The 24513-nt window shown below is 38.3% G+C and overlaps 1 protein-coding gene across 1 annotated transcript in view; it reads right to left on the reverse strand.

The window, feature by feature from the left end:
- The window catches only part of HSD17B12 (hydroxysteroid 17-beta dehydrogenase 12), a 139653-nt gene that overhangs the window by 46773 nt on the left and 68367 nt on the right, over positions 1–24513 (reverse strand). Inside the window, exon 4 of the mRNA XM_054587128.1 lies at positions 2679–2786. Coding sequence (XP_054443103.1) covers positions 2679–2786 — 108 coding nt within the window. The remainder of the gene's footprint in view (positions 1–2678; positions 2787–24513) is intronic.

The raw sequence follows: 24513 nt of genomic DNA on the forward strand, positions 1-24513 counted from the left end.
CTAACATTAAGCAGAAGAGGTAGGAAAATAAGATTATTTTCGCTTTACTAGAACGAGGTGGGAGTATGTGTGATCTGGATGCAGATGAGAGAGGGAAGAAGGTGCTAAAGGGGGTGCAGACCCAGGTAATCATAAGAAAAAGAAAATATAAACATCAGATCCTCCCACCCAAGTACTATACCCACACTAGAGAAAGAACTGCGAGTTAAAGTATGACCTAGCAATAAGATAAAATTAGCTCATAAAAATATTTTAATAATTCCCTCGAAAATCTTGACAAACTAAAATTATAACGTGATATAAGTATAAGATATCTGCTAACTGTCAATAATAATTATACAAAGCTTATAATTAAGGAGATAGGTGTAGTAGAGTAGGAAGAAAACCAAACGGATAGCCAGTTAATAAGATAATATATGCAAAAGTGCTGTTCTAAACTTTAAAGAATTATGTAAATATTCAATATTACCTATAATTATTTTTATTATTAATCCGTAAGCAACTAGAAATTAAAGTTGTACATGTGTATGTATCTCAATAAGTATTCAATCGGAACTGTTTAATTATGGTATAACTTTAAAATGTTATCTTTCCTATTAGGATATTACAAAAAGCATAAAATCATGTGCTTTTTCATTCAGTGTTGTATCTCCAGTCCATTGATGAATGAATGAATGAATGAATGAATGAATGACCTGCTAACTCCCAGGTTGTAATTTACTAAAGAGCTGGACTACAAAATCAATGGTTACATTAGCAGGTGTGGCCTTGGAAAATATCAGTCCTTAGTCTAAATATCACTGTTTAAGTATTGACACAAGTCCTAGAATTCTAGAAGTGGGGGCAACATGCTTGGAAACCGTGCGCCCTGTGCTCTCATCCTTAACAGATCTAGCTCGTGTGCCTAAACTCACACTTTCTGTACACTGAGTCAGGAAAGAATCCTGCAGTCTATAGCAACCAAATGCCCAATTATTTTCCATCCTCAGTGGCATTCTCCCTATGCATCTACAGTTTCAAGCGACCCAGTAAAAAGCAACTAAAATATATATAAAGCTAAAAACAATTGTGATTAACTAAACTACTCCTGAAAGGAAGTTTTTCCTCCAAGAACACAAGCTGAAGGTCAGCCTCCTATCAGCAGGGCTCCTCAATCCATGTCTCTGCTGAAGCCAGCCTTCGCTCTCCAGGGCTGGCCTGCTGGAAAGGGGTTAGGCTGGGCTATGACACTGTCTATCCTGGCTAACAAGTTATAGCTGCTGCTGATCTGGAAGTTTAAAAAAGCCAAGAATTTTACAGACATTAGTGGTGCTGCAGGTATTCCTGATCTAAGCTAAGGTCTAAAGAGGAACTGTGAAAGACTCCAGGCAATACTGTAAGTATTAAAAAAGAACATGTAAACACAAGGCAAAAACTAGTCCTGAGTCTTCATTCGCATTTTTGCTACTGGCTTTCCTGTAAGTGGGGGAGCAGCACTGTGTGCGGGGGCGGGGGGGGGCACGGTGATGTGTGATATGGACCAGGCAGGAGGTGAAAAAGATGGCATGTCTAAGCCAGGGTTAACCTCAGGTCTGAGGGTACTATGTAGGACTATATATGTTTACTTGTTTTTAAATTGGCTTATCAAGAAATTATATAAAAGAGCATTCTTTTACAGTATGACTGAAGGAGGTGAGTCTTAAAGAAATGTTAGAAGGCATTTTTTAAATCTTTCCTCTTTGTTTTTCCTCCTTTTATAGCTCAATAGAGAAAACAATGGCAATTACCAGATTCATACCAATTTAGGCAGAGAGATAAAGAGGTTTAGTGAAGGAAAGTTTTTTGGAACTACATACCCTGTTTCTTCCTAGAAGTGGCTCAAACAATGTTGGATAACTTTTCCAAGCCCTTTCCCTTTCCTTCAAATCTGGTGAATCTTTTTCATAACAAGGTACAATACTTCCATATCTAAGAAAATCGCTGGTTTTTGGTGACTAAGAACAAGGTAGCCGAGGTGTAACAAAAGGGAGCAGTAGACTTAGATTAGAAAAAGAATATAGAGGGCTGAATACCAGTTGCACTATTCAGCCTTTATGTGACCTTAGGCAAGTCCCTAAATTCTCTAAGCCTCGCCTTCAGCTGGGGTGGTATCTCCCCTAAAAGGGAAAGGATTTGGTTTGGGGGTAGGGAGTATGAGATCTTTTTATTTTAATGTACCAAGTACAGATATACATACCTAAATGAGATATACAGCGTATCTGTGGTATTAAAATTTCATGGAAAAAGATCAGGGGGAAAAAATGCCTTAAAAGCTCCTGTAGAGGAGGGTGTGATGAGGAACAAAAGGCTGAGAACCACTTTTCTAAGCATTCATTTCTCACCTGTAAATACGCATCAGCATCCTCCACCTTAAAGGATTATTATGCTACAACTATAAATATATACAGAGAATGAGAGACTGGAAATAAAGCAGGCAGGGAAAACAACCAAAAGCAGAATAACCATTAAAATAGAATTAAAAACACAAAGATTCAAGTACATATAGATTAATATCACCTAATAATAAATATTAAGACAATTTTCATCTCACTAGTCTTTTTATCAATTGAACACCAAACCTCCAAAAAGAAAATGTACAGTCATAGTAAAAGTCAAACAATAATGCAAGAAAAAACTATAAATGTGGCGAAGATACAAACCTAAAACACCAATTTTAAGACCTGCCAAGTTTGCTTTAATTTTATCATAAACATCTTCTGATGTGAAGTCAGCAGAAATGGTCCTCGTCTCCACTTTGAATTTTTCTCCTAAGGGAAAAAACACAAGTGGAGAGAGAGAGGAAGAAAATTAATACATGGCAATAAAGCATTTGGTGACATTATACTTTCAAACTCTTTTCCCCCCACAATTTGATAGAAAGTTTAGAGCAGGATAATTGTAAGCACTCATGAGACCATCTAAGAGATGACACAGAGTCAACACAATAGTTGAGCAATAAAAATTCCAGTGTTGTCACGAAGTTGGCGGAAGGTCCCTCAATCAGTTCTCCTTCCAAAAATCAACAGCTACTTTTAGATCCTTAGAGACAAGTGGTAAAACATGATTCATATCATAATGTTATATACTCTTTATATATCACTCTTTTGTGATTTTCATGACAAATTAATGCTTCATAACCTCAGGAATATGTCTTTATGTTATAAAATATTTTCAAGTGTAAAATCTGAAAGCAAAAGTCCATCTAATTAAAATGAGCACAAAATCAGTATGATCATATTGGAAGTTAGGAGCTTGGTTAATAATCAATCGTCACTACACTTACAAAATCCACACAAAACAGTAATAGAGCTACAAAGTGACACAAGAAAGACTTCGGGGTTGTACTTTGCACAAGACTGTTCAAGTCCAAACAGAGCCCATGGAAATAGCAGATTGACGAATGAGACCCCAGAGAGACACAACTCATCTGAGGCAACGACAATGTTTCCATCTGCTCTCACTGGTAAGTCCCTCTGAGAAGATGGCATGGACTGTGAGCCACCTAGACATGGGTACCACTTTCATTTACACACTTATTTGCTAAATGAATTTGCGCAAGTCACATTATCCTCTTTGAGTCTGTCACATCTCCATCCTCTATGAGGTTCAGCATCCTCTTGCAAAAATGAAGGTGACACTGCCCAGCTTGGTGTGAGGCTCAGGTGCCATCTACAGGCGTCCAGGAGGCGATCCACAAAAGTAAGTCTCCCCTTTCTCTCTCCAACTGCCCCCACTCTCACATCACTCAGTGGAGTCCGGTGGGCCACAAATGCTTACATTTGGAACTTGATGAGAATTCAAAAGAATTAATTTAAAAATCCAGCTTCCAAAAATAACTTTTTCTCCATTCGCAGTCTATGTTGGCTCATCACAGAGTATGCTGTGTTAATCTACAAAGGAGGTTTCCACTCTTGATACAAAAGGGTTTATATTTAAAACTAAAGAGCTGGTGGTTCACAAGAGACATGGTGTTTAGTTAGACTCAATGAAAAGTACTGACCCTAAGTAGGAATCAATGAATAAACCAGAGAGGATAATAACTGACATGGAAAATACCTTATCTGGTGTTTAAGTTATACCGACTATTGCAATATAAGGGAGTTATTATATGTGTTCGTGTAACAGGGAGCCAGACAGATAACAGAGCTGCCATTTCACAACAGCTGGTCCAACATGTCTTACTATAAACGATTCACAGAATTTACCACAAGTAAGCAAAGAGCCTGCCTTTGTTAGAGCCACAAATTTACAAGGGGGGAAAAATCAAGAGGCTGAGGGGTATCTTTTATTAAATGTAAAATTTTAATCAAGAATAAAATAAGACAAATTTATCTCTTTATTTTGAGAAAAGCAAATATGTTGCCATATTGCACCATATACTGGCATTTAGGAAAATTTCTCTCTAGTAATAAAAACCATTTCACAACCCCTGACTCAAGTTTATTCTTCTAAATCTCACAGGATTTGGTGAATTTACTTACATTACAGAGTCTGGTATAGATATGCTGTTAAAAAAAAAAAAATCAGAGACCCTTTTGGAAAGAATGTTATTTAATAAGAACCCTCAAGTAAGCTCTTTCTTTGTGTTCACATTAGAATAAGCAAAATGGCTTCTGATGCAAGTTTTTCAAGATAAATAAAATTTTGAACTTCACCTGGATTACTATGAATCATGTTCCGGTTCAGCTAACACTGCCATTTTCCCCTTAACTTACCTTTGTTGCCTCTACTGCGGGCTCTCTCTCCTTTAACCCGGGTCAGGTCACGTGCCTCCCCTCCTCACAAGCCTCCAAGGGTCCCACCTCACTGACAGCATGAGCCAAAGTCTTGGGCAGAAGAAACCTAGTGTTTCTCTGAACTCATGTCCACCCTCTCACTCCCCTGGTGTTCCCCAGCTCTAGGCACAGAGGCCCCTAGCAGTTCTTTAAAGCCAGAATGTTCTCCAAATGCACTCAAAGCTTCTGCTCTTGCTGTTCCCTCGGCTTGGAATGCTCTTCCATGTCCCTTGTCTCTGTCAGGTCTTTAAGCAAATGCTACCTTCTCAGGTAACCGATGTTTCCTTGACCACCCTTTAAAAAATGTGAGCACTGCTCCCTCCTGTGATCTTTGTCCCCTCCCTTGCTTTGTTTTACCCTGTCACACCGACTCCCCTCTGATACACTATATATTTTCGTAACGCATGTGTTTGTTGTCATCTCTTCCCACTAGAAATAAGCTTTGTGATGACAAGGACTTTGGCTGTTTTGTCTAGTTGTTCAGCAATGCCACGAAGGACAATGTTCCACCTTCCTCTTTTATTCTGTTAGGCTGGTTCCCCTCCTGGTTTCAAGAGGGTCACTGCCATTTAAAGTGTCCCATACAGATGGCAATGGTCAAAGGGAGAAATGGGGTGTCCCTGTTATATGTCCCTTTTATGGTAAGGAAAACACCCCCAGAAGAATCCAGCAGATTCCTTTCCCAGGAGAATGGGGCACATGCTCTTGACCAGGCCTATGGAGGGGCTTTGCAGATCCATGAATGGCCCCTGATGCCACCCCCAAGTTGTGTGAGTCAAAAATAGCAACACACATATAAAAATAGGGGCGGGGGAGGCACAAACAACCCAGAGAGGACTGTGATGGGTGCTGGAAAAGGCTGGGGTGGGAGGTAGCTGGCTCCCCTGGGACCTGAGAGAGTAAATTTAGGCATCTTCCCTCTTCTCACAGCGCCTCAGCCCTCAGCTGACCCTGCCAAAGGCAGTCAAACCAGATGAGCAAGAACCCTCTAATTTTAAACATCAACACAAGGATATACTAAGCACCTGGAACAGCAGTGAACACGATATACACATAATACACCACAGTACCATACGCACACACATAATTTCCACCTTCACACCTCCCAAAGCCAAGGCTCTTCGTGACACACCAGTCCACAGCTCAGGAACAGCCTGTTGCTGGGGGAGAAGAACTTTACCAGAACCCCTGGAGAGGTCCTTCTGAGCATTCTGGTCCTTGCCCACCACAAAGCGCCGAGGGACACCAGCCTCTGTCAAGTGTCTCCTCCAGGGTAAGAGCTGTGACAGTTAAAATCAACACCCTACAAGTGGGTAGGATAAAGATACAAGTGAATTTGGAGGTTGCAATGGGAAGAGATGAGCCACTCTTTTGTCCCTTTAAGAAAACTCTGGTTGCCCCAGCCAGCAGAGTAACTTCAGCCTTCAGGGTGTGCGTGGGTTCAGAGAGCCACCTGTACAAGGTCACTCCTGTTTGACGACATCCACATCCAACGACTGATCGAGGTAGAAGTATAAAGCCATTGGACGGCTTGTACTTACCACATTCTGATTTCAAAATTACAATCTGTTTATTATACTATTTTTCTATTCTTTCATAATGCCCTAGTTTTAATTACTCTAGCTTTGAGGTACGTTGTAATATTTCTGGCAATACAAGCCTCCCTTATTATTACTGTTTTTCAAAAGTTTATTAGTTATCCATACTTGCACAGTCTCAATTTTTATTGGGGCTTCATGAAACACTTCAATTAGATTTATAAAGAATGACGATGTAGCATTCCCTCCAGGCCCTCCATTTATTCAACATCTCACAGTAAAAATCTTGTGGTTATAAGTTCATAAAAGAAACTAAAGAACCAAAGAATTCCTTATTAGAATACAACACACCAAAGATACTCAATGCTGTTGATTATTCCTACTGATTTAAACCATTCAGTATTTGAAATCGGATGGGCTGGTGTCCTCCTACTTACAGTTGCGGCCAAATACAATCATGCCCCCCTCCCACTTTTCAGGTTGAAATGGTTCTGAGATGAGCCCACTATCTCTCAGCCTAGTGACTAAACCAAAACTTGAGAAGCAAAAAATGCTGATAATTGACATAAGCTGTTCAAGGCAGTCAACTCACTAGAAATGAAGGGGAAAAAAATCAATTCTGGCTTAAATAGTAGGGAATGAAGCTAAGAAAGAGCTAGGTTGATGACACTGTTTTTTTTCTGCCATTCCACTGAAAACCATATAATCGCAATTGTGGAATCGGAGAAAACAAATATCCGTAACCGCAGAACAACAAATGTCCTCACTGTCCCCAGCCACTCTGTCACCGGCCAGCACGGCTGCCCCACTCCCACATCACATTGCTGTTTTCGCTGAGAGGATCCTGAATTAGTTCCACGCCAAGTCTGCAAGTGACAGAAAAGGAACTGTACCTGTAAGTCATCTCAAGATGCTGACGAAACACTCCTCAGTATTAAAACTAAGACGTTTTAAGGTTCAAACCTAAAAAAAGTCTAGTACATGTTCCAAAAAGCCTTGTGTTTAACATACTTCTGGCCTGGCTCTCATTATTTTCATTTTGCTCAACAAATTGATGTATCTTAAATCTAGGTCTTTCTCCAAGAATATACTTATATGTGTTAAAATGACTTTCTTCATCTTCCCCCCAGGTGCCTGGGGATGTTAGGTCTGAGAATGCTAGAAAAAAGGTCTAATCTACATAAACTCCTGCATTATTTACAAATTTTCTATTAATAAAAATCAGCAACAATATATTAATTCATTTGTCCCTATATCTGCTCCAAATAAACAATCCCCCCTGCCGATTTTAAGTTGTTATCCATCATGAAGGTTTGTTAAATGTACCCTTCCCCATCTTTTCCATATTATAACTTCTGTCATTTAAGATTCAAATTGCGTCACCACCTGTGTGGACTGACTTTTTCATGATTCCCATTTTCTCCAAGGTTAAGCTATTGATACTTCCTCTCTTGGCTGTCTTCCTGGAGACAAAGCTTCCATATAATCCTATTAAATACTTATCACACCATATTATTCAGAGTCTCTATTTCCTAACAAACATAGATCATTCTATGTTATCTCTGTATTCCCAGCCCCTCGTGCCATGCTTTGCATACAGTAGAGGCCACTCAAATGTTTGTTGACTGGGTTAAATACCTCTAGGCCAACATGGCAGACTTACTAAAATCATCATCTCAATACTTCTTGAACTCTTCCCTACAAAAACAAAGCTACATGATGGTAAGAGATTATGAGACATAATATAACATAAGGTACTTACTATAAGCACTTTTAAGCATTAAGATAAATTGAGAAACAACTCAGTTCTTGCATCTGTCCTACATGGACACAATCAGTCTCATAAAAATAGACACATTTTAGAGTTTTAAGAAACCTTAGAAACCATCCAGGAGATTAACTCAGGGGAATGAAGATGACAGTTGAAGACATGTTAGTCATGGACCCTCTCCCTTTACGCAGTCCTGAAAAAGGTAACCAGGGAGAGAGGAGAAACTCTTGGAAAAAATAGTACTATATCCAGTGCCTACCAATTTTATCTTCTTAAATCTAAATTCATTAAAATCCATTTATAACTATAAAAATGTACTGCATGTTTTTAAAAACCCCTCCATTTTCATATAAAATGTTTTACAATATTCAGATGTAAAGAGTATGAGTCTTTTGTACTTCCTCTAATTTTGAGGAAAAAAAGTAAAAAAATTCTTTCCATTTCCCTCTTTTTCTTATTTTAATTATTCCACCCAGGCCTTACCCCCTAACCCCACTCCCTGCCCCTTGGGCTGAGGCACCCTCCTAGAGAGAAAGCACCCCTCATGTAGCTCTGGGAAAAAAGGTGATTGTGCCCTAGAAGGGAATCATTTATCTGACTCCATTTTTAAAGGCCTGTTTACATTTAGATTGGCAGATATGCTAACCAAATAATACTACATTTCTTTTTACATTGCCCTTGAAAAAATATATTCATGATCATTTTATTCTCATGAAGAGACCAATGTTCAGTCAAATCGAAAAATTCATCATAGCATTATCAAGATTCCATCCCAAACTAAGTATCAAGGCTATTATATTTTATTCATTAAAACCTACTTACCTAAAACAACCATCTGTAATAAATAAAAACCTTATACTATGTGAACTTGTTCTATTGATAGGACCTGAATAGGGCCTCCTCCTTTTTTTTTTTGAAAGCACTGAGTTCTACCCCTGGTTCAGGTATTGTAGAGCCTTGGGCAAGGCATTTTTGAAGAAATTTTCAAATAAGGACGTATATTTTCTACACTTGGGGCAGGGGGAGGGAAAAGCCTGCCAATTGAAACAACTAAATTTTATTTTTGAGGTGAGGAAAATGCAAAAAAATTCCTAACATTACTACAATTAAGATAAGATGATGTTGCTAATACTATGGAAGCAGAGTGTTATGGACTAATGTCTGTGTCTCCCTAAAACTGGTGTGTTGAGGGCCTAACCCCGAATGTGATAGTATTTGGAGGTGGAGCCTTTGGAAGGTAATTAAGTTTAGATGAGTTCATGAGGGTGAGGCCCTCATAATGGAATTAGAGTCCTCATAATAAGAGGACGATAAAGAGCTCTCTGTGCCCAGCGCTCACATGCACCAAGGAAGGCTGTGTGAGCACAGTGAGAAGGTAGCCATCTACAAGCCAGAAAGTGGGCCCTCTCAGCCTTTAGAACTGTGAGAAATAAATGCCTGTTGTTTATGATACCCAGACTATGATTTTGTTATCACAGCTTGAGTTGACCAAGACAAAAAGTTTGTTTGAAAATGCACGGCATGCGGTTAGAAACCCTGGACTTGAGTAGCAACTCAGTTACTTGTTGGCTGAGGGCACTTCACTCAAGTCTTTTAACCTTCAGGAATTCTATTACCACAAGAAATAACACCTACCCTCCACAGCTCTTGTGAGGATTACATGTCATAGCACAGGAGAATGTATTTTAAGAAACTATAGACTCTTATAGATATTTTCTTTTCTTATATCTGCCAATGTCTACAAAGATGACTGCATAACATACAGTTGTTTATTCCTAAGTAGCACAGGCATTATCTGGACCATTTAATCTTTTCCCTTTGCATCAGATACATATCCTTTTTCAAGTTGACCATGCACATCCAACTCTGCTTTAAAAAGTGACTTATTTATTACTCTCTCATCCATGGAATCAATGGTCATGAAATGTTATTTTTAGCCATACCTTTAGTGTCCAAGTATTTCTTTGACTCAATTTGCTTGTGATTAACCTTTGAATTACTACAATTTATCTACTCGAAGATGCACATTTTTAATTTACTTTTTAGCTTTGAAATCGGGATGTCTTATAATTGATGGCATGCCAGTCTCATTGGCGATTTTTATATCTTAATGCCGATAAGCTGCATCATTGTTTCCTGATCCGTGGGGTCTCAGGTTTGCTGAAAGAAGCATGGAACCCTGCTGACATCCACCCTTCTCTTTAGTGACACAAAATGAACTGAGGAGACCTTCCAAATTCAAGAATCTCTGGTATTCCAGTGCTTATGATATTCCACTGCCACCACTGGCTAAGAAGGCAGCATATCGCCCTCCAAACCTTAGCGTACACTCATTCACTTACTCAGTGGCACAGACACTGGCCACCAGGCAAAGCACCTTGCTTCCTCACTTCTCAGCGGCATGAGGGCAGGCCCAACTCTGTTCTTTTTCTTTACCACTACGCACTCAGAGTTCAGCACTACCTGGTACACTGCGGAAGCTCAATAACTATGTTTCAATGGAATGAATTCAAGAAGTGCACACTGAGGAGGGCCCACACGTCAAACTTTACCCTGAGGATAATAGCAGATACCCTGAAATAGGTCATCTTTTGGTGAAGGAGTTAGGTGTGAACCCAAATGTTACTTTAATAAATATGAACAAAGCATGCAAAGAGAAAGCAGTTCAAGCTGGCAGAGTGGGGTTTTAAATAGGTGGTGACATTTGCATTGAGTCCTTGATGGGGAATCAGCCACGCGGAGAAGGAGGAGGAGGAGGAGGAGGCACAGACAGAAAGTGGGGGAAAGGACCGGCATGTTATAAGAATCCCTGCGGAGACAGTATGTGGTATGCAGAGAGGAGTGGAAAGGAAAAATTCTGTAGAAGGAAGCTGGTAGAGGTTGCGTGTGCCAAAATAACAAACAGGGCCAGCTACATAATGGTGGCGCCCAGTGCAAAATAAAAAGGCAGGTCCCCTGCTCAAAAAGTCTGAAGAATTTTAAGCTCTGGCCGGGTAGCTCAGTTGGTTACAGCATCATCCCTCTATGCAAAGGTTGCAGCTTTGTTCCCTGGGTAGGGCACATACAAGAAGCAACCAATGAATGCATAAATAATAAGTGGAACAACAAATCACTCTCTCTCTCTCTCTCTCTCTCTCTCTCTCTCTCTCTCACAAAATCAATCAATAAAAAAAAGAAAGAATTTCAAGATGGCAACAGCAGAACATTAAACCAAGTCCGGCCCTTCTAAGCACAGAATCCTGTGTAAATGAACAGGCCATATGCCAATGAAAGTGACCTGTAACAGGTTTACATTTCATCCTGTGTGTTATGAATACATAGCAGAGGCCTTAAGCCAGGTAGGAATTGACAAGATCACACTTGCTTTTTAGGAAAGAAATGCTAGTGGCAGAGGGGAGGGCACGCGGCCTGTTACAAAAAGTGACGGTGGCAGGGAGAGCAGAGTGGCGCCTGAGTCCCATGAGAGAAGAGAGCCCGGAAGACAGAGGCAGCAGTGGAAGTGGGAGGCAGGCTGGTGCAGGGAGGTGCCGGAGTTAGAGTCCAACGTTTTTTCCCCACTGATTAGACACATGGCTTTAGGGAGAGAGAGGACACAGTGGTTTCATCCACTTGCTTTTGAAATCTGGTTGATAAACAAACCATCATATCTTAGAGCTAAAACAGTCTTCATAGTTCCACATATAAGGCAATATTCCTATAATTACAGCTCAGCATATTTTTTATCATACAAAATGTTTCTCTGTTATTTTAGTAAAGCAAGTTTTGTTTTTTTTCCCCTTGAAGTAGCTCACTTCTCTCCTTTGTTGGCCTGAAAAATGAAATTACTACCAATGAGGCTTGGGCCAGAGTTGACCAATTTTCCATGCAAGATAACCATGAACTAAAATCAAACTGGAAAACTAAAGAGATATTTTTGTAACCCTCTATAAAATTCCTCTCTTCTCCTTTCAAAGAGAAAGATAGCTAAAATTAATTAGAAGTCAAATATCACATAGTACATTTCTTCTAAATATGCTGATTGAGCTCTTGTTTTTTGCTTTTTTTTTTAAAGTCACTTTTTTAATTTTAACCTGTCACTTTGTTCTTACAAGATTCTGTTCTGGTTTTGTGAGATCCTGCCACTGGAAAAAAAGTATTCTTTTCAAGCTATGAGTCTTTCACTTTGATATTTAGAAGAAGGAAGCTTAACAGTTTAAGAAACAAAAGAAAATAAGGAACTTTGGAAAAATTTACCATAAAATTTAAAATATCAGCTACTGAAATGAGAATTTACAGTAAATAACACTTTGAAGATGAATATAGTTCAACACAAAAAACACCCCTTTTCATTTAAATTGTTAAAAGAACATAGTTTTCATATATTAAACCAAAATAAAGCAAAAATTCTTGATTTTGAGTCTCCTTTTCCTGTACTGTTAGAACTAAGGATAAGAACTTGACACAAATCATCCCAATCTAGGATGTCCTAAAGAACCCAGAGGTACCATGTGAAAGGCACAGGGATACAGTTAACATTCTACCAACTAAAGAAGATTAATAACTATTATAATTCCCAATTAGTGAGCATCAATTAGATGCCAAGAACTCTGCTAAATGGCATTACATCATTTAATCTGCGTAAGAGCTTCCTGGTATACTGCTGAAACTTACAAATGATTATTCTCATAAATTTCAGTTTCCAACATTTGTAAGCCCATCATTTATTTGTGTTTTTTTACATTTTGAAACAATCTGAAGGAAAAAAAAGTTGCAAATTCTGTACAAGTTACTTTTTTTCCGGAACCGTGTCCAATTCAGTTGCTAACAAGATGTCCATATATATTTCGGTGCAGTGACTCTCAGAATAGGGTCCATGACCCTGAGGGTCCATGAGAGTGAAAAAAAAATACCCCAAAACATTAACAAACTAAGACATTATTTGCCTGCTTCAGCGTGTTGACATTGCACTGACGGAGCAGTGCTAGAACTGCAACACCAATCGAAGCAGTCACACCTAACTATACTGGAAGTCACTGTGCTCCTCACTGGCAGCAAAAAAAGAAAAACTCAGGAAAAAACATCAGTCGGTCTTGCTTAAGAATGTCCCTTGAAGAAGCAGTAAAATTATTAATTTTATTAAATCTTGACCTTGAGGACACATCGTTTGAATGTTCTTTGTGACAAAATGGTAAGTCTGCATGAAGCACTTTTTCTGTGTACCTAATACAATGGCTGTCGTGAAGGAAACATTTGCACAACTGAGTCATGAGCTGAATTAGCACTTTTTTCATGCAGCACCATTTTACATGATACAACAACTGACAGAAAAACTATGACTATTCAGATCTGGCAGACATTTTCTAAAAAATGAACGAAGTAAATCTGTCACTTCAAGAAAAACAAGCAACAATATTTGTTATCCACAATAAAAGCTGAACTTTTAAGAGAAAATTGGGATTTTGGAAAACTTTTAACTACCATCATGAGCTTAAGAAAAAAAGGCTTTTCTGATGAGATTGGGGGTGACTGTTAATAACTGTGTCAACATTTTTAAGATTTACAAAAGTCAGGAACCAATATTTCCCACTGACTGATATATAAAGTTACAAAATCATGGTGGATAAAAGAACTATTCAAAGTACAAGGTAGGCAAATGGATTTTAATGGCACCGAGCGTGAAAATTTTATTGATGTGTTTTCAGATTTCATACGGCAATGAACCTTAAGAAATCTGCCGTTAAGGAGTTTTGATGTAGTACCAAAGAATATCTACAATGACTTGTGGGGACCATTGAAATTACTTTCTCTTTTCCAACTATATAACCATGTAAAAGCAGATTCTGTTCTTATACTTCAACCAAATAATGTATCACAGCAGGCTGAATGCAAATCTGTCTTCAGATATTAAAGAGATTTGCAAAAATGTAAAACAATGTACTCTTCTCAACGAATTTTGTTTTGTTTCAGAATATATAGTTGTATTTCCTACTAAAAAATGTTGACATGTAATGGGTTTATTGCTATTACTCTTACAAGAATTAAATATTTTTTAGTTAGTCAGTTTAAGTTTCTAATACTATAAACATTAATAGCAGTATCCCACTAAACAAAAGCTCTCTGGGGCTCTTAATAATTTTTATAAATATAAAAGGGTCCTAACACTAAGAAGTTTAAGAATGTTGCTTTAGTATGTATTTTCTACAAAGACAGTCTCCTAAGTAATATAACGATCAAGAAATGGATACATTCCTGCCTCTAATCCTCAGAGGCTGTTGGAATTTGACCAATTGTTCCAACAACGTCCTTTACAGCAAAAGGATCCAAATCAGAATCACCAGTCGTATTTAGCTGCTATGTCTGTTTAGCCTCTTTGAACCTGGAACAGTTTTTCAGACTTTTCTTGGCCTTTATGACGACACCTTGAAGATTACAGGCCAATTACTTCGTAGAATGTCCTCATGATTAGACTCACATTATGCCTCCTTGGAAAGAATTGCACAGAAGTGAAGCAGTGGTTCTCATTGCATCTCTGCAAATGTCCCATTACTGATGAAAATAACTTATTAAGATCTCTTACTAAGGTGGTGTCTTCCCAGCTTCTCCACTGTGAAATTACTATTTTTGCCTTTGTAATTAACAAGTATTTTTGGAAGGCACCTGTGCTCACCATTACACGAACACTGCACATACAACAAATATTTTAGTATTTTGTGGGGAGATCTTTTGAGACTACATAAAACCCCACTCCTCATCAAAAGTCTTATTATGCATTTATTTATCAGTATGAGCTCGTAGTTTCCTATTTTATTCAACAGATTATAATCTATTTCTATCCCTTTAATTTTAATGCTGAATTTGTTCCGATTTGGCTCACGGCACAGAGTTCCTTCAAGCTGACGTCTGTGTCTTTCTGACATGTCCCCGTTTTTCTTTGGCTACTTTCTTGCATTCTGGCAAGACACAGCCCAGGCTCGTCTTCACCTCTCCCTGTCCCAGCCCCGAAACTAGCCCTGGGTCCTTTCTTAGAAAACAGAATTGAGAAACCAAGACCTGGGTGCTAAGTCTGCTCATTGTAACTGGGAGTTGCTGTTCCCAGGAAAGGCCGTGAGCGTTAACAACCAACCTCTGCAGTGTCACAGGCAGAGTACAGGTACCGACAGCGTTGGCCCACAGGGGAACCAGCTGCCAGCTGAGAGCCATTGTCTGAGCAGCTTTGACAGAAGAGCCAAAGACGCAGGAAGTGGGCCTTGGGGTTCTCTTCCAGAGCTTATATCACTGTAAATCATTTTTGAAATTAAACACACAAATGTCTTTGATACATATTGCATAATAAAGGCTAATAAAATACTGTAATTTAAGTCTTAGTTTAAGAAAGGATAGATATACTTGTAGACTTCACTTAGTAGATAAAAGTCTAAATAAACATTTGAGCTTTTTAGGGGGCAAAACAAGCTCTTGGTTAGTTATTGAGTTTCATATTAAAGATCTATAAGCAACTCTATTCTTTGCTCAAAGCATTTCTAGAAAGTGTACCAAACAGATACTGAAAAGTAGATCCCATTTGCCCACAAAAACAATTTTATAATTGGAATTTCTGCTACTAGTATCAATCATTGCTAAGCCCAATAACATAATATAAATACGCAAGCATATAATACCATTAGCCTCTATAATAATTTAAAATAGTAAAAGTATGCTCCCAGTACTGATTGTCTTGAGGGCCCAGTTTACTATAAAATATATATATATAGCATACAAAAAATGTAACTATCATATCATAAATTTGGCTTTAAAACATATTTGTTAGTCCAACTTAATATACAATAAAACTGCCTTCTTAGAATTTATTTGGACAGTATGTGCCTTTACACTTGCCTCAAAGCAATATCCTAGAATCTCCCTAGATATTATTAGAATGTTGGTATCATGAAGGCAGAAATGAGAATTTTCCTTAGTATGTAAAAATAGCTGAAATAAGATTGATACTAGACCAATATACAAAAAGACTGTATGGATATTAGTCCAATACCAATACACATTGGTTGGGTCAAAGCAGTTATTACATTAGTCCCTGAACTTCCTAAAATTTAGACAAAATATCCTGTATACATAAATCCTCACTTAATGTTATCAATAGGTTCTGAGACGTTAAGTGAAATGATGTATAATGAAACCAGCTTTATCCTAGGCTAGCTGATATAAACAAGGATTAAGCTACAGCCTTGCCCAGGTAGCGCAGTTGCTTAGAACTTCAACCCAATACACCAAGGTTTCGAGTTTGATCCTCAGTCAGGGCGCATACAAGAAGTAACCAATGAATGCATAAATAAGTGGAACAACAAACTGATGTTTCTCCCTCTCTCTTCTTCCCTCTCTTTCTCTAAAACCAATAAAACAATAAAATAATTTAAATAAACAAGTTAAGTTCATACGATGTCTCATCAACGTCCTAACAAAATGACACTGAATGAAACAATGTTATCTGAGGTCCTGCTGTATATACATATTTTTATTAGAATTGTTTTTTCTTTTATTATTAAGAATCACAAAAAGATCCATGACCCTCAAAAGGGGAACTATTTTTGGTTTAACTGTTCCCCAGAAATAACCATTGTGAATGGTCCAGGCTGTAATCTTACAGACCTTTTTCGATGCCTCTCTTTTTTTGATGTGATAACATATACATACCAAATTGGTTCATGAGTTTACTATTTGTGGTATGTGGGATGTTCTTTAAAAAAGACTGGACTTTTTCTAAATATGCCATGCTGCAACTTGCTTTTTTCACTAAAGATGGCCTTCTATGTCAGTATATACAGATGGACATTTTAAATTACATAAAATAGCTGGGCCATAATTTATTTAAACAGTCATTCAAGTTTGAGTAGGCACAGATCAAGGGAAACATTCATTGTATTGGAGAAGGGGAATATATCTTAGCAAGTTAGAAACAGAATGTCAATGAATTCAGAGGAACTTTTATAAGTCATCAAACATTGTATTTTTAAAAAACAAAGTGAGGCTGGGGAAAGGACAGCATGTTTATATTTGTTACCATCAAAGCAAAAGTTGTTTGTCCAGAAGAAGTTATGGATACAACTAAGGTTGTCCCCCTGCTTCCAGAGCCCCTCCGCATACCAAAGACACTATAATAAAAGGGGAAAACACCACACATATTAATAAAGTCCATAAAAGAAGTCATAACCCACATGTAGTCTAGTGAAACCCATCTTGGGAAAAGGAGTTGGGAAGAATTTGGGAAAGGCTGTACCACAGACAACAGAGGCATGAACTCATAAAGAACAGAATCTGAGTGACCTATTAAAGAGCCATATGGAGCCAAAGCACTCAAGAGCATTTGTGGACCCTGGTCATGAATTTTACCTGATAATAATGGTCCAGACAGAGGCTAAATCATGTGACTATAGTTTTAATCATTCCTTTCAAGGTCTGGAAGGAAGCACTGATCAAGAAGAGGTAGAAGCTTACATTCCCACTGCCCTGTGTAGAACCTTATGTCCCCACGGCCCTGTATAGAAGCTGCTGTTCCCGCTACCCTGTGTGCAAGCTGGTCTGATTAACACAGAGCAATCTAGCTCTATCTGCAGGGAGAGTTGGGCCCTGTCTCTAACCAAAGAGAAGAATGGACTAGGGACTTGCTGACAAATTACACAGTTTCTCATTTTTCACTACTATAAACAATGTTGCTATATGAGTTATTCTGGGATAACTTTCTAGAAGAATAGTCAGATCAAAGGGTATATGTGTTTACAGACTGGATAGAGGCAAAAAGAGAATCATTTTATAGTTTTGTACAATTTAATTCATTAGTTGGCTAACTTCAGAAAACAAGTTACACTTCTGTCATTTTAAAAGAAAAAAGACTCCCTTTGGTCAAGACTGGCTCCCAGACCTACAAGAACTATAAAGAGAGCTGGGCTGCAAGTAGTAAAATATACAAAAAAACACAGTGCCGATCAGAAGACAGAGGAGTGCTGGAGAGATCTGGATGCAGGAAAAAACGAGTCACTGGGGCAGGTCTTGGAAACGTTGATCCAAGCACTGACTGGTGGAAATTGCCCAGAGGCATCAAGCAGCTGGTCTCCTGGCAAGGTTGCTCCTATCACGGAAATGGAGATGCCAGTCTCTCTTTGCTTGATGCCCTTAAACATACAACCTCTCTGGGCAAGGGATGGCACAGTCCTGAAGGGATCCTCTGGTTTTATTCTGACTTCCTCAGTACATCTGCCTTCAGGGAGTCATTACACTGTAAGTGTATTGGTAAGTTATGCTGTAAGTATACTGATAAGTTATACTGTGAGTATACTGATAAGCAGCCACCACAGTCATATTTCCTTTAAAAAAATAAAAACAAAACTGGGCCTTTGATTTTATCAGCCTATTAATCGTGGTTTCATGCAAGTTTCCCCTTGAAAGGCATATTCACTGAGGATCCTGACAAAAGCAGGTTTCAGGACCTACAAATTCACAGACCAGTTTCCTAAATCTTGGCCATTGCTCCAGGAGTCCGCTTTTGAACCCAGGAGCGTGGAAGTGAGGCTCTCTGTGTTAGAGGCGCAGGGACTGCCTGGACCCCCCGCCCGGGGTCAGAGGTCTCGGATGGCCATCATTAATGAACTCCAGGTACACGGCTCCTCGGCCGCGGCTGCCTGCCCACAGGCCATACTCCACACTGGGTGATGGAGGTGAGTATGTTCCTCTTACAGTTTAGAACGTTGTTGCGCTATTTCTGACTTAAATATCTCCCTCATCTCACAGAGGTGCTAAATCACAGTAGCAACTTTTGAGTGCCAGCCACTATGCTAAGTGTTTTACTTACATGAATTACCTCATTTAACTCTCACAGCAATCCTAGAACACAGAAGAAGAATCATCTCCATTTTCACATGAGGAAATGGAAGTGAAATCGCTTGCCCAATGCCAGAAAGCTCTGTTAGAGACAAGAAGGAAACTAGGTACCCCGTGCTTAAGAAGGCACCCTACTGGCAGCTATGCTTATCTCTTAATGATGTCAGATGCTGCTTCCTTATCATCGGAGGCTGGCAGCTTTACACTTAGATTCAAATTTCTGTGAGAAACAAACTAAGAAAATTTTCAGTAATTGTAATTACTCTCGCTTTGCTGAATACTATCACTACATTTAACCTACAAATTTACTTTTGAAATTCTCAGTGTATGAATATCTGAAAACATGGTCCGGAACACTCTGAGTTTGACTAATCCTGTTAAGAAAATTAATTCTGATCTGGAGAGTTTCAAGATGGTAAAAAGCTTATCTTCCCAAGTCTTTATAAGGCAGCTGATATTATGGACATTCATTCACTCTTCCAATAAATATTTACCGAGTGCCTACTATGGGTCAGGCACTCTTATGTGTACTGAAATATTAGCTGTGACCCTAACCAAGCAGCTCACCTTGAAGCTTAGAATACATTAGGGGGAAACGGGAAAGAAACAGGTGAAAATGTAATGTATCAGATTTGGTAATAAATGCCATTAAGAAAAAAATAAAGCAAGGAGAGAAGAATAGAGAGTGAGAGATCAATTCTTTAAAAATGAGAATATTTTTTGGAAGCTAAGAAACTGCCGAGTTCAGATTTGTTAAATTGGTACAATATTCTAAACAAATTTCTATGTCAAATCCTAGTGTGCAATAAATTTGTACTGTCACAAGTAATGAATGGATCCAATTATACAACTGATTGAATGCTGAATCCTTAAAAAGTGAATCCTTATTTACTTTTTTCTATACCTTTCAATTATTTCTAAGCCAAAAAAAAAAAAAAAAAAAAAGGTTGCTTGAAGGTTTTTCAATGGGTAAATGTCACACAATTTAATGTAAAATATAAAACACAATGTGTCTATCATTAATAAATTCCGTAACTCCACATATGTATTTTTGGTCAGATTTTTAAGAAGTCTAACTGGTAGTTTTGAGGAAACCGATCCACAGATCCTGTAGGTAATAAACCTATCCGATATCTTGGTAGTCACGGAACTGGTCTGAATCTTACTTTTATCATCGCTTAAATAGGGATGATAAAAGTGCCCATCTCAGAGCACTGTTCAATGACTCAATGAGCTGATTTCTATAAGTTCTTAGGACAGTCCCCAGCACATTTAATCACCACAGAACTAACGGCTTGGTAAAAAGAAATAAATGAAAATAGTGGCCTATAGACTGTTGGTCCCTCAATGTTGCTTGGCCCCAATTAGGGCTAAATTTGTGTAAAATCGTAAAGTTTTACTTAAGACACCTTGGTTTCCTCTATAAATTCTTTAAAACCACCTAGAAGTGTAGCACCTCGGGCTTGCACCATCACGCAGGTAGCAGCTGGCCAGGGCGGGCATCTCCATGCGGGGCCAGGGCTCCTGGGCTCTCCATCCCTCTGGCCTCGCCCTAGCTCACTGCGTCCACCTCCACTGCATGAATGGTCTCTATGAGCATATCCCTTTCTGATCTGGGATCTCAGCCGATCCCTTTCAGCCTGTGTCCAGTGTGTAATATAAAAACAGAAAAGACATGGATGTAGTAAAATATATTTTTGAAAACATTCAATGTTAAACTTAAAAAAATAGAAGAATTAGAAGCAAAATATATACTTTCCATGTCATTTTTTAAGTCTAAGGAGGGTAAGCTAAGGAGAAGTCAAATGCAGACACTGAAGAAAAACATTTTGTAAGCAGGCAACCAAGTTATTTAAAGTTATTCCTTCCAAGAATATGAAAAACTTACACTGACTGCAATATGGATTTGGAGTGATAATAATATATATCAACGCAAGTTTATCAATTGTAGCAAAAATACCACTCTGATGTGGAATTTTGATAATAGGAAAGGATGTGTACACATGGAAAATCTCTACTTCCATTCAATTTTGCTATGAACTAAACACTGCTTTAAAAAATAAAGTCTATTTTAAAAAGTACAAGATTTTTTTAAAATCTAGTAACACCTTCTGCATAAAATATTCTTTAATTTTTTAAAACATCTTCAAATAGGTTGGAAGTATTTTTTTCCCCTCCAAACCATTCATAAAAACCTGACAACTTAAAACACATTCACAAAAAATGATGAGAAACAGCCTACATCCCATGATGCTCCATTCTACTCAAAAAAAAGCAACCATTTCTATGGGCTTATTCTCCATTCATACAGGCTCACAAGCTAGGACACAGGATATTCTCTTGTTTCTAAAAATATACTGATATTCCTAAAAGTCTGTTTAGTAGTACTTGATTTTCTTTATCTACCACAAGTACCTGCACTGTTTAAACCCCCAGAGGTAATCTGCTGTGTAAAATGATGATTTAAGTGACATTAAGCCTTCCTTGGAGAAATCCTTGTAGTTGTTCCAGGAAAAAATTCAATTAATAACATTTGAACAATGTGTGTGAAAGGGTGATGGAAAGAAGGCAAAGCCATAAAAATAACAAAAATATGTTAATTCATGATTTGATGAAAATGGTACATGTTAACATATGAATATACATATCTGTTCTATAACATTTTCAAGAATAAACTTTTAAAGCAAAACAAGGGTAGATAGTGAGGGTTTATGCCTGCTTATTTTCCATTTAATCTAGTGATTTACAGCATATTTAGTCTCCATGATCCTTAACGTGATCATTAAAATGTCCATTAAATAGCCTCACTGCTTGGAACCATGCCAAATGAAAACAAACTGCCAGGTGAACCCACTTAGAAAATTGTTGTAGGCTGAAAAATTCTAAAGCAGTTAAGGGAGAAGGTTAGATGTTCAGCTTTCAAAATACGTTCAGTGTTTTTTGTTTGTTTAGGTTTTAAAAACTCATAAAAAGTACCAAAAGTTAAGACATAAAAATAGTTACTCTGCACTCATTACATATTTTTTGTTTTGTTTCTGTTTTATGCGCAGTGCACAGAAGGGATGAGGTTTAGGTGCTGATTTCAAGTCTGGTACTATGTTTGCAACATGATCTTAAGAAAGGTATTTGATATCTCTTTAAGAAAGACCCTGAAAGAAACAGTGATGCCTTATATATGACAAAGAGCCTATCAGTGTGTCTCAAGAATAAGCTCACTTGTAGGTATAGATCGAACAGAAATGCACGCACACGTCCCCGAAAGACACGCATAGGATCGTTCATAGTAACAGTACTGGTAATAACCCAAACTGCAAACAACGAAATCATCACATATTCACAAAAGGATAAAAATAAAGGCAATAAAGCTGCATCTAAAAATATAGATGAAGCTCATAAAGTCAAGATTCAAAGGAATATATATTGTGTTATGCAATGTATATAAGTCCAAAGAAGTCTCAATTAAGTGACAAGATTAGAAATTAAAATAATGGTTACTTCTGGTGATGAAAGTAGTAATTGGGAGGGAATATGATTCCCTCAACTTTGTGAGTATTCTATAGTTTTCCTACATTTATATTGTTTTTAATATTAGCCTTTATAGGTGTGTTTCTGGTAAGGGACAAGAGCTAAATTAATGAAGAATGTGTTATAAACATATCACACTAGAAGAAATATATTTCATTGATGACCAGGCATATCCAAGTGATAACATGTTCTACACTCCTTGCAAATGAAATAGAATTTCTCTCTAGATGTGCTGCTTAGAAAGACTATAAAGGGTAATAGTGGATTCAATCTCAATTGTCCTCAGGGACCATGCACATTTTACTCAAGGGAGTGACGAGAGCTTAATAGGAACATGCATGCGCACCATGTGTGTGGGGAGGGGCTGTGTCGCCCTGGGCAGGGCGGGCCCACCTCAATGGCATCTGGGTCACCACCCCAGCTGATTGCTGCCCTACTGGAAGATTGGGCCCAGAGTTAATAGATCATTCGGATTTTCAAAAGAAGACAAATTAAGATTTATGTGATTAAGTGCCGTTTGCTGGCTTTTAAAACAAAAAGTGGGACAAACAAAACTTGTCTAAAAAGCACTTGCTTGAGATAGCAGAAGAGAAGATTGCTATGGCAACAAGTCCCTAAGGAACCAGGAGGAGATTTGGGATCAAGATACCAGCAAAAGGTTGGCTTTTAGAGGTGACATTTCTTCCTCTAAGGAGTATAAAAGAGTAAGAATATAGAGACACACGTTGAATAAAACAGGTCCTTTGTTAGAAGGAAAACAGAAAGAAATGGCAGAGAAGGTGTGCAGAGATCTCCACAGCAGTGGTTTTCAAACTTCATTGCAGTAAGTCCTTTTATCAAGAGAACGCAAAGCTCAACATACAAAACCAGTCAGAGCAGTGACTAACGCTGAAGCATCGCGAAAGCCGAAAGCCGGAGTCCCACCCTGACCTGGCTCGTGGTCCAACATTCAGCCACACAAACCACTGCTAAAAAACACACAAGGGATGAATAAAGGCTCTGTAGAATTGGGTAGTAACAGCAGCATTCTCCATGTAATTCAGATATGGGATTATGAAATACGGATTCTATGCCATTCGAGATTAGAAAACAAGGCACGCATCCAAGGCAGTGGGGGTTTCTGGGTTAATACCGTAAAGGGTAAGTTGAAGGAGGCAGGTGAGTATAAACATCACTAGGAGGAGAAGGAAAACTGGACCTGCAGTTAGCTTGGGTGACCTTGCCTTTTCAAAAGGCCCTCATAAAGGTTCAAAGGGTCAACTATGGATGTTCACTTCATTACTTATTCAGGAAACTTCTCAAATGTGAATGAAATACCATTTGTTTTTAATCAAAGCTTGTTTTAATATCAATACACAGTTTTACTTAGTATTGTTAGGGTTTTACTAATTCATAGTCATCCTTAAATACACAGTTAACATGGCTGTGTTTTAAAAACTGAAAGGAAACAAATACACCTATTTTACTTTTTAAAAATATTTTATTTATTGATTTTTAGAGAGGGGAAGGGAAGAGAAAGACAGGGAGAGTAATATCAATGTGTAAGAGATACATCGGTTGGTTGCCTCTTGCACACCCCCAACTGAGGACCTGGCCTGCAAGCCATCCATGTGCCCTGACCAGGAATCAAACCAGTGTGTTTTCCGTTTGCAGGCTGGTGCTTAATCCACTGAGCCATACCAGCCAGGGCGCAAATACATCTACTTTAATGAAAGTGTTCACATGTCCTTTAAATGATCCAATGATAATAACTGTAATAGGCAACCATGTTCAAACACTATCATGATGCAACAGTTTAGTTTGTTCTCTTATTCACTTGATGTTGTATTACTCCAACATTATGCTTTTGAGATGTATCTCCAAAGTTACCATGTGGGTACCTAGCTATAATGTTTAAAGTATATTTAAGAGTATGGCGATAATAGAGGACACAGTCGTGGAGAAGCTGAAGATCTGAACTCTACAATTCTGCCATTAATTAGGTATGACTTGATTTCTGAGACATAGTTTCCATACTTACAAAGTGAGGGCTTTAGTC

This window comes from Pteronotus mesoamericanus, unplaced genomic scaffold (assembly GCF_021234165.1).
Source record: "Pteronotus mesoamericanus isolate MK-2021 breed Mesoamerican mustached bat unplaced genomic scaffold, CSHL_Meso_final scaffold_1066, whole genome shotgun sequence".
NCBI lineage: Eukaryota > Metazoa > Chordata > Mammalia > Chiroptera > Mormoopidae > Pteronotus > Pteronotus mesoamericanus.